Source organism: Medicago truncatula, chromosome 7 (genome assembly GCF_003473485.1).
Source record: "Medicago truncatula cultivar Jemalong A17 chromosome 7, MtrunA17r5.0-ANR, whole genome shotgun sequence".
Taxonomy (NCBI): domain Eukaryota; kingdom Viridiplantae; phylum Streptophyta; class Magnoliopsida; order Fabales; family Fabaceae; genus Medicago; species Medicago truncatula.
In genome coordinates, this window is record NC_053048.1 from 37,293,458 (window position 1) to 37,305,311 (window position 11,854).

General features: G+C 35.0%; 2 protein-coding genes across 2 annotated transcripts; one reads left to right on the plus strand and one right to left on the minus strand.

The window, feature by feature from the left end:
* Positions 1-411: 411 nt before the first annotated feature.
* On the minus strand, positions 412-6,681 carry LOC11442359 (biotin carboxyl carrier protein of acetyl-CoA carboxylase, chloroplastic). The gene is made up of 7 exons (XM_003624149.4): positions 6,408-6,681; positions 6,251-6,307; positions 5,468-5,619; positions 4,395-4,698; positions 4,245-4,316; positions 834-899; positions 412-742 (listed from the first exon to the last, which is right to left on the minus strand). The coding sequence occupies exons 1-7, from the start codon at positions 6,561-6,563 to the stop codon at positions 719-721; spliced, it is 831 nt and encodes a 276-aa protein (XP_003624197.1). The 5' UTR covers positions 6,564-6,681; the 3' UTR covers positions 412-718.
* A 2,569-nt stretch (positions 6,682-9,250) lies between these two features.
* Positions 9,251-10,075, plus strand: LOC11442548 (protein TIC 20-II, chloroplastic). The gene has a single exon (XM_003624150.4). It carries the CDS (start codon positions 9,303-9,305, stop codon positions 9,930-9,932), a length of 630 nt encoding a protein of 209 aa, XP_003624198.2. The 5' UTR covers positions 9,251-9,302; the 3' UTR covers positions 9,933-10,075.
* The last annotated feature ends 1,779 nt before the right edge of the window (positions 10,076-11,854 follow it).

Consider the following 11,854-nt stretch of genomic DNA (forward strand, 5'->3'; position numbering starts at 1 on the left):
TTAAACATCAATCTCTACGTCCACTTTCTGATTACTTATTGCTGCTATCTTGAACTCATTTTTTGTATACTCACACTTCAACTGTACGACGCTTACATGTGTAAGATAATTTGTATTGAAGCTAATGTTCTTCAATTTACCACCTGAGTAAGCTACATGAAAACTTTGAAATAAACTATGATTTCATGCGGTCGTGATTTCCTGATTTCACACAGTCAGCACATCGTTAACCATTGGATCAAGATCTAACTGTCTGGATTAATAAAATTGACATATTTTATGTACTGTCTGATCTTAGTCTAACGGTCAGATATGAACTAACTGCAGTGAAACCATTTTTGAAAAAAAGAGGATGGGAAAAGAAACATGATAAAAATTAGATTCCAATGCTCCCCTAAGCTTAAAAAGAAATTAGAAAAATGGAAAGACAGAAAACTTAGAATAAGTATCAGATACATTAACTTAACTGAAAGTTGAAACCAAAAAGAAAAGTTCACCAAAACATAGTCCAATCATGTAGAAGTTAAAAATATGAGTAGGATGGGAACAAATTCATTTTAAGCTACTAATTCTTCTCAACTGTGTACCACTCCAATTCAAAACAAAATCTTCCTACAGTTCCTCTACCTGGGGGTTGGGGATAGATGATATGCCTCACACTACTCAACTACCACGACTTGCAGATTATCATCCCGTCCACTTGAATACTCCGTCGGCCCTATGGTTCAATCACAAATAGGGGCTGCAAGGGAAGAAAATAAATCAAACCTCTAATGACAAGGATATTAGTTTTACTTGTGAGTACTAGTCAATAGGGTCCGAAATATACTTACAGTATCAACGCTTACAGGCTTAGCATCTTCCGCGATTATTTCAACTATAGTCCCTGACTTATCAGCCTGCATAGTACACAAATATAGTCTTAGATGCGACATGAACATCAGACAACAAAACTTACTACAACTCGCACATCTTTGATTGACTTTTTTATTTGCATTTTGTAGTTACAAACCAAGTTAGAAATCAAATTTAAGCATATTTATGCATTTTTTTTTGATGCAATGTTTATTGTATGGAGATGTCTAACCATAATCCACAAAAACAGTGAAGTGAAGCGTGCCTATTCTGAACTAAAATAATAAATGCAATTTGCCCAATTGATTTTAGTAAAGAATCGGTACTATTTTTAAGTACAAGATATGATAACTAGTTGAACACAAGCTATTTCCTCCTTATGAATGACACAAGAATACAACTATTAGAAGGATTCTTTGCTTTATCTATTCTGCTTGAATGAACTTCATTGTTACAAATTCTTTATACATATGTGAAGAACACTTTAACAAAAAAACCTACACACGTGTTAACAAACTTGTGAAAACTTAAAACTACTCTGAATCCTTATTTAAATACTAACAAAACCTGTTCACATATTATGAAATATGGACTAGTGCAGAAAGAAACCATTTAAGAGAATAGGAACAAAGCCTACCAAAAAAGAAAACAAAAAGAACAATCATCCAGAGGAATAAATCCACCTATATGCTTTCTCTTTCCTCCTTTATGTGTCTCATTCAGCTTTTCCCAATATTTGATTACTTGGACGTCACATTTTCTTAGTAAGTTATTGTTTCATGGTTAAAGGCATCACTTTAATCATGGTTTTATTGTCAAAATTTTTTGAGGGGTATTGTCAAAATATATAAAACAACATAATAAATTGAAAATCCTAGATACTTTTAAAGTGTAACACATAATCCTAAAATACCAACAAAACAAAATGAGTAATGTAGTATAGATGGTGAAAGCATCCGAAAGCAACTTGCAGGTTGTGTTTAAGGCACTTACCAAACATAAAAGCTACTTCAAATCATTTCTCAGTAACAAGCGAGTACGATGATGTTTGTTCAAAAAAAAAAAAGCGAGTACGATGATGCTAAACTAAAATGTACCGAAGCTTCCAAGCTATGTTTGTATATTAGGTTTTTATATTGGGTCTAAGTCATCCTTACAAAACAAGTGTTCAAGTTGAGTGTCACTCTTTATAAACTCTAGTCAGGTCTTATCCTTAATCTATGTGGGACTTGGCTTTTCCAATACACCCTCTCATGCCCAGCACTATTGGGCTTGGTAAGTTTATATAAACGATGGGTGGCCCGAATCGGTAGGCTCTGATGCCATATTAGGTTTTTATATAGGGTCTAACTCATCCTTTAAAACCGGATTTCAAGGTGAAGGGTGCCACTCTTTATAAACTCTAGTAAGACCTTATCTTTAATATAGGTGGGACTTGGTTTTTCCCATATGTCGGATCATCAGAAAGCTAGTGATTTATTTGGATGTTCAGGCCAAGATATTCAGAATATATCACCAGGTAGGACTACCAACAAACAACAGCTAAGCCTTATAGGCTTACACACTACTGAGGAGACAGGGTCTCCGAAAAACAAAATATTCAGGAAAACAAAATAGAGCGAGGCATACCAGGAAAACCACTGTGGCATAAATCCGAATGTATGTTTATGAGTCAGTTTTGTTGCGCTCATAATGCACTGATGTCCCACAGATTCATAGAACTGAAAGTCATGTGATGTGTGCTGCTCTAGTTAAGGAACAGCTAAATAGTTATTTTTACCTAGCCCTCACGTTTGAATTTTGTAGAATTGTTGGTGAAAAAATGGTTTTCCCAGAGAGCTTGCAGTAATTCTTGTTGAACAAGTTCCAAGGAGAGCAAGATGTTATGGCAGTGTGTTTCATATGTTGTTCTGCGGCATCTTCGGTTGAGGTGGAATTTTAGATATTTTGGGAAAAATCTTCACCCCTAGACTTGTTTTGTGTAAGGCTTGTTTTATGGCTTCACTCTAGTGCTCTTCACATGGTTCTTTCAAGTTTTCCTTAGTTATTCAAACAAAGGGATAGTAAAACATTTGTGTTATGAGGAATGCTATCAACACCTTTTCAGAACTCTCTTTATTCATGAGGCCAATACAAAACTTTGCTCAACAATGAAGAGGGTCAAAGAGTATGTTGCTAGCATTTCTCTTGTATTAATGTTGTCTCTGCCTCACTTTAGTTTTGGTTGTTGTTTTAACAACGGAGAATACCTTAACCTCCTTGATGCCTCTTCTTTCGTTCCAATGATATTCTTAAATCCAAACATCACTTGCTGAGTTGAGGGTCCCTAATTGTCTACCTAACATGTTCCTAGTAGTCATTATGCAGCTCATGCTACAAGACCCTCCTAATAAACTAACACAATAAGATTTGAAAACAGGCTTGAAGCGGTAAATGGAAAACAGAAATCCACAATCAAAATACAATGACCATTCTACTCCACTTTTGAACATCTTTTATTTTTCATTTCCATTTTGTCAAATTTCTTCCGTGGCGTTTTAGCATGGTGGATTTTGTGTCAGTCGTTATTGGCCCTAACACCTATTATATCTGCTGTGTTTCCTCCATAGGCCGCAACGCCCATGTTTATATTGCAGGTTTTTGGCTAACTGCCATAATCCACCATTGATAACACTGCTGCTATCCAGTAATTATGATTTTCCTTTGCAAAAACAAGCACCTATATACTTTGATGTCATAAACTAATTAAATTTTCTTGACAATAACATATATTAAAGTAATATAAATCTTTACCGAGGGAAAGAAAAATACAAATATGAGCATAGAAGAGTGAAAAATCTAAATCATGTGAAAGAAAATACCATGTGGTGCATTATATAGAGCACCAAAATCAACATTTAAATAAAGCAAAGAGGAGTTGGGATCCTATCCGTTTAATGGAAAGTGCCATTTAGAGGGAGACAGACTCATTGAATATAATAATATTATTTTTATCTCTCTCCATATAAAATAATATTACTATACTCAATGAGTTTATCTCTCTCCAAATGGCACTTTCCATTAAATGGAGAGAATCCTAACTCAGCAAAGAGAAAGAATGAGAGGCAGCGAACAAGTGCATCTTACAGAGGAGTGGAAATCCTCTCCATTTCTCAAAAGAAATGAAGAGCTCCATTCTATAGTTTTGTGTGTATAATCGCACACATTTCTAAAACATGTGACATTATATTACGCATTTATGTGGCTTTATACACAATACTATAGTAATGAAGCTCTGCATTTCATTTGAGAAATGGAGATGATCTTAACCGTTATAGAGTCATGGTATGTAGAATTCAAAATTTTAGACAGCAGTTACCATAAAAATAACATAAAAACTTTAAACTTACTTCAATTTCATTCATCAATTTCATTGCTTCAATGATGCACACGACTTGCCCCTTCTTTACTTCGTCTCCCACCTAAAGAAAGAATCTTTCATATAAAGCTGCCAAAAAGCATTATACAAAGAATAATATATAATTAAACGGAAGATCTACCTTTACAAACGGAGGTTCACCCGGTGCAGGACTTCGGTAGAATGTCCCTGCCATGGGGCTTTTAAGAGGCGGACGTGATGATGTAGTTAGATTGACAGGAGGGGGAGAAATTGGTGTTGAAGGAGCAGGAAGAGCCAGAGTATGTGATGGCGCAACAGGTGGCGCCGTTTGCGAAGGTTGTGAATACAACACTGCAGGTTGAGGAGCATATTCTGGTTGAGGCATAGCCTCTTTCTTCCTGATTAATACTTCACAGTTTAGCTGCTTCAGCTTCAATTCTACAATGTCTCTTGAATCAACAAGCCTGCAGTAAAAACACAAGAAGGTTTTCATTGCTTAACAATGTTGAAAAATTTCATATATTTATTACTACTTAATACCAACAATAAGTACTCCCTCCGTTCCAAATTAACAGTTCTTTAAGATATCTACACAAATATTAAGAAATGCGATAAATTGGCCAATGGATATAATAGTTTTAGCAAATTAACCCTATTTACTACTATTTTCTTATTTTAATTACCACCAATTTTCTTGTTTTGAAAGTTCAGCACAACCAATTATTAATAAATGCGTGCTTGATAATTTTTGGTTAATGAAAGGTTGCAATATAAACTACATGTCTCATATATAATTAATGAGGGAAAAATAAGAAGGTATAATTAATGACGACACTTAATTTGATTTTTTTTTTTTTTTACTTTTGGTAAAACAACTACTACCTCCGTCCCTAATTATAAGACACTTTTGAAAAAATAATTTGTCCCTTTTTATAAGACTCCTTTGATATTTTCAAGTACATTAATTATTTCTTTACCAACATACCCTTATTTATTTTGCATCTTTTTCTTCAATCAACAATAAATATTATATTGAAAACATAAATTAACTCTCTCTTAAGGATAAAATTGTAAAAACAATAGTAATTATATACAAATTTAATACTACAACCAACTTTCTTAATCTCTGCAATTTTGGAAAAAGGCTCCTATATTTAGGGACGGAGGTAGTATTAATTTTGAACAGAGGAGTAGCATTTATCAAGTTCAAGATTGAAGCAGCCGGGTACTTACTTGACAAGACTTGCAATTTGATCAAAAAGTTCAGAGATTGATTCTTGATCTGCCAAGACTGAAGAAGATGGTTCAACTGAAGGTGCGGTCGGTGGTTCAACATCTGATTTGGCTTTAGGAGGCACATCATTAGAAGAACCATCAAGGGCAACCTTGTTGAAGCCAAAAAAAGAGACCAAAATCAGCATAGAAACATATGTCTATGTGGACGCAGTGCGCACATATCTATCAAGAGAACAGATTTTGGCAAACTTATAGTTTGCAGCATAAATGTATGTATTTTATCACAAACTCAACTGTTAATTTTCCAACCAATGATTGTAATTTTGTGTTTTTTTATGAGGAAAATTCAATCTAAACTCACATAAAGCTATGTTACAGTAGCACTGACACTTCAGATTTAAAGAAACAACTTAATTTGCAGCTTATAGCATAAGCACTTACGTATAAGTTACTTCTATAACAAAAGATAAAATTAAATTGAAGTGTTTTCGTATAATCTATAAGCTGTTTCCATAAGCTATCTTATAGAACATATGAAAATAACCTGAAAACAGCTTACGAACATATCATAAGTTGTTTTCATAAGTTCTCCAAAACAGTCTCTCAAGTGTTTATGTCAGTAAATTAACTCAAATAAGTCAATTCAAACAGCCACAAACATTAAAGGCCTCTCAGGTGGTGTCTGACACGGAAACAATACCGGCACTGCGTGTCAGTATCATGTTCGGTGTTCGTGTCTGTGTGTTCATAGATATGAAGTGTAAAAGGGAGAATGTTTACCTCATTTAGTTGAGCCTTAACCCTGGGGCATAATAGCATATGATTAGGTGGGCATCCCTGCACAAAGACATACATAAATTAGTGACAATTTGAATTAAAAAGAAAGTATAAATATAAATTTAGGAAGATAAAATGTGATATGGAAAGAGATAGATACCTTGGTGAAAAAGCGGAGAGAGTTGTTGGAATTAGGAGAGAGACGAGGGAAAGAGATGGAGGAATGAGAAAAGCGTGCAGATTTGGTGGAAGCTGCAGCTGCAACAGTGACAGTAGGAGCAGCAGAAGGTGAAGTGGAAGACAACGAGGAAGCCATGAAACTGAAACTGAAACAAGCAAGTTTTTTGATTGATGTCGGATCGATGAAATCTAAGGTACTTACTCTTTGTTGTGTTCAGTGGGGTAGCTCAACTACACTAGCGCACACTTACGATATCCAATGCATCTACTTTTTTTTTTTTTCAAGTGAATAATATTTTTCACTCTCTCTCGTAAGAAATAATTTACTTTGAAAACTCACACAAAAATAAAAAACAATTTAAGGTTCAAACTTTATACTCGATCAATACAAAGAAAAAAAAAAGTTCGGTCCAACACTTTCAGCTGAGTTGGGCATTGTAGATTCAAAGGGATGGGCCTGTATTTATATTTTAAATATGAAGAAGTATCAATCAAAAAAATTATTATAATTAATTATATTGATTAAGTTTAAGTTTCGAGTTCATGCCCTATTAGCACTCTTGAGAAAATGTAAATGAAAATCTCTTTGTAATTGTAATTTAAATATTAAAGACTTTCTTGCATTGAATTAAGCATCCCCTCACTTTAAATTTCTCATATAAAACAATATTATTATTGAAATCTAAATTTTATAGTTATATATATTCAACAATGTAAGTGATTGATAATATCCACCTACAACATAGTTGATCCTATCGAACCTGAGATTTTGTAGTTGATGATGTTGAATGGCTTTTAAGTAAGACATTTCCTTCAGTTGTTGCATTTATCTTAGTCGCCTGCGGCCTTCTTCTCCAAGTGAATCCGACGTTCAAATCAGTGAGTGGCATGGGCGGTAGGTGCATATGTGTAAAGTGAACGCACTTGACCTCATGCTTATGAGCCAATATTTATGGCGGCAATTTAAGGTTTTAGTCCTTGTACCTTTACCTGGGCAACTGTGAGAGTTTGGTCCATGGCAGATTTGTGCCACTGATCCATGTTGGTTGTCCAGATTTAATTAGATTGCTCTTGTTCCACACACCCTGCTGGTTGTTCATCTTCAGTATGTGTGCTCTTATGCCACAAGCCTCTTTAGCTGTTCATTTGTTCTCATTCGATTCCGTTCACTCCTATGCCGCAGCCCCATGTACTCCTTTTTGCGAGGAGCCCTTTAGAACTTATTAGTTGTTGGGTGTCAGCCCATACCAGAACAGTTACCCCCCCCCCCCCCCCCCAACTATTAGTTGATAGACTCGAGTGATAGTTGCGTATGAAGGTGGATGGGAAGCCCTTGTTGTTTAAGTTCGTTCATACGTCATTTCGTTTCTCTGCGAATCAAAATATGCTTTGGGAATAACCTTTTATTTAAGAACATCAACACAATCATATAGACGACAAGCATCGCTAACATTCTCGTTTATTATTGCATTGTACATGTCTTTAACTGTGCGACCACCTCGTGAAGCTTGATTCCAAGATAAAGTACCATTCACGTTAACTTACAACGAAACCTTAGCCAACGAAGTCCCGATAAGGCATCCAAAGGATGTTGTGGTCTACATGCACTCGTGAAGAGTCAGATCATACAAAATCATATACTCGAAGCATTTTGGAGCCCTTCATTTTATCCAATGATTGCCTGACCATCGTGCCTCAAGGGTAAATCCAATACATCCACACAAGTTCTATAAACAGGTGTGTCACATGGAAAACAAGGTACACACTCTCATTTCAAGAAATCTTCTCAATGCTCGTTGAAACTTCACTGACTTTAGCGTTGGGGTATCTTTGCAGGTACACCCTCTTACATTCATGAAAAATCTGCTCTAACCACCGTGAACCAACACAACAATTGTTTCACACCACCTCCAATAGACTCTTACATTCGATGACAAGAACAAATATAAAACACGAAAAAAAGATGTACATACATATACACCATATGTGAAGATATTACATCTCGTCTTATTTCCAAAAATCATTAAAAAAGTACTCAAAAGATATTCAATTAATCATATTATATTTTATAATCTCAAAAAAAAGAAAAAAAAATTACCAGAAAATAAATAATAGGGTTAATAGTGCTTTTCACCCCTGTAATATATGTAATTTCTGGTTTTCGCCCCCATAAAATTTTCGGTTTGATTTTCACCTCGTAAAAATTTTATTTTCCGGAAAACACCCTTAATAGGCCATTCAAAAACCAAAATTTCTTGAAAAAAAAATATGAAAATGGCCTATTAGGGGTGTTTTCCGAAAAATAAAAATTTTACGATGGTGCAAATCAAACTGAAAATTTTGTAGGAGCGAAAATCGGAAATGACATATATTATAGGGGTGAACAACACTATTAACCTTAAATAATATATACTTGAAAAATAATATAGTTTTGGAGAATGCTAATCATTGTCCTTGGGACATTAGATAAGGGGATAAAAATAGAAATATAGTATTAGAAAATAGTGAAAAATGATAAATTTAACTTTTTAAAAATCAAAATGTTGAAATCAATGCAAACATGTTACTTTTGGGCAATGGTTAGCAAGACCCTATAGTTTTTGAGAAATGATATTTGTACAACAATTTTGGTACAACTTTTGTACAACTTTCTCTCTCATACTCACATTATATTTTTATTTCTCTCTCCAATATTTTTTACCAATGAAAAGAGAGAATAATAAAAGTTGTACCAAAATATTTGCCAAAATATCACTACTCATAGTTTTTTACCGGCCCAATGAAAGTAACTGCATGCAGCAGCAGATAAAGGATCTAAAACAGTTGTTTAATTCCATTTTGCAGAAGTTACCAAGAACCGATTCTGAAACCAAAAATGGCTTCCCTTTCTATTCTCCACCGTCCCTGCATTTTTCACCACACCCCCAAATCCTCAACCCTAACCCTAAAACCAAAACCCAATTCCCTTTCATTCTCACCCTTAACTAAACCATCACTCAAACTCAAACTCAGAAACGGCGTCGTTAAAGCAAGCACATCCACACCCGCAGCACCAGAACGGTTAATCTCAATCGCCGCATACGCACTTCCATTCTTCAATTCCCTTCAATATGGTCACAACATTCTCACCCAATACCCTAAAGTCGCACTCCTCTTCGACCCAATCATCCCTTTCCTCTCATTCTACAGATCCCTCCCTTACGCTTCGTTCATAGCGTTCTTCGCGCTTTACTTGGGAATTGTGAGGAACCCTATTTTTCCACAGTATGTTAGATTCAATGCTATGCAGGCTCTGACATTAGATGTGCTTCTGGTTCTTCCGATGCTGTTTCAGAGGATTTTCTCTCCTGGGAGATATGGATTAGGTTTTAAGATTTTGGTTTGGTCGCATAATGTTGTGTTTGTTTTTAGTATTCTGTGTTTTGTTTATAGTGCTTTGTGTTGTCTTTTGGGTAGGACTCCTTACCTGCCTTTTGTTGCTGATGCTGCTGCTAGACAAATCTGAATATCATATGATAGATTATAGGATTACTATGTGTTGTATTGAATTGTATCAAACAAACAATTACCTCTCTTTTGCTGTTCTGTTAGTTATTTTGGGTTACTTGAATTAATGAATGAATACAATTAATTATCCTTTTCAATTTATGGAGTGTTTGATGTATCACATTATTTGTGGTATAAGATGAAATGTGAAATGAAGTTAGATTTTATAAACTTTTATGGGTTATTTTACGATTGTGAAAAACGTAACTAAACAGTGAATCCATGATAACTCACTAAATTCTTTGACAAATAGACAACATTACCCGAACAAAATTCACTTCTTGGTTTACATGGAATTTGACGTTGCCCATGTACTTCCTAATGAAAAGTACTAGAAGTGGCAACAACTTATCACTTGTTATGCAGTTCTGAGTTTAAGAAATCTCATGATTTATGGATTAAAATTTGGAAACTTCAAGTTCAAGAGAGGATCAAATTCTTTCAGTGGCTCGCGGTTCATGGTAGGTTGATGGGGTAGTTCTTGTTGTAATTTGTGTGGGGCCGAGTCAGGAACTATTTTACATGCTCTGAGGGATTGTTCTTATGTAATGGTGCTTTGGCTTAATGTTGTTAGATTACAGATCAAGGATAATTTTTTTGCTGTGAGCTGCTGTAATGGATCAAATTTAACTTGTCTATGCAGCTTGATTGTGTGCTAGCTACAGATTGGAAAGAATTCTGGGCAGTTGCCTGTCACTTACTATGGTTATGGAGGATAAGGATGTGCATAATTCAAATTAATGTGCAGTGCAGCAATGTTTAAATAATTACAGATTAGCCTTGAAACAGGATAGTGCAATTCATGAGCTCCCTACAGTTCAAATTCATGTTTGTTGCTTCCCCCCATCTTTGGGGTGGGTCAAATTGAATACCGACGGTCCTAGTAAAGGTGGCTCAAGGTCAGGATGTAGCGGTTTGATTGGCGACAAGAACCCGAGGAACCAAATTTCGTACAATAATGTAAAAAATAAGAAGAAAAAAAATAACCAAAGATTAAGCAAGCCACTTTCAACACGGACAAGCAAATTATACATCACAGGGAACACTTTAGGAGGGACAATTTAGTAGGCCCTACTGATCCTGGAACCCTGTATCACTTCTTTTTTTATCCACTCACACTTGTTTACCATGGATTATTTACAGCATGTTGTAGAAAAAATCCCGAAAAAAGGGAGGGGGAAGTTGTTGGAACTTAGAACTTTCACTTAGTTCTTGCATGCACACTCACTTGCATTTGATTCTTGTTCTGAGGGAGAGAAGAGTATTTTGTTGAATCTCAATTAATCATGATTGCTTATAATATTCACATACACATTGGTTATTTATACATCATTTGATACAACTGTATTGCTTAACAAAAAGTTAACTACCTAACTAACTGTAAAAAAATAAAATAAAATAAAAAACAGAAAGTATTCAATTCTATCTCCACTTACTTGTGTTGCAAGCAACTTATTATACTGACTAATCTATATTGAATTAACTCTCAACAGAAGTGAGAAACTAATAATAAAGAAATAGTCAAGGAAGCTTGTTCCTATGACGATCGTGATCTCTAGAACGCTCTCAAGATCTTGACTAGGGATAGAAAAAAAATCCACATCCGTGGATATCTGCGGATAAAATCGGACATGGAGCGGATACCTTAATGGATATCCATGGATAAAATAAACGAATATTTTAACTACCCGCTAATTAATGGATATGGATGCCGATTTAATGGTATTTGCACCCGCAGATATCCATATCCGTTATTAAACCGAGTAAGATACATAAATAACCTAATAACTTTCAACTTCCTAAGCAAAAACCCTTGGTATTGTGAGTGTTATTAGTTATTACACTCCTTTAAAAGGAAGTGAAAGTGGTTGAGATTGTTGA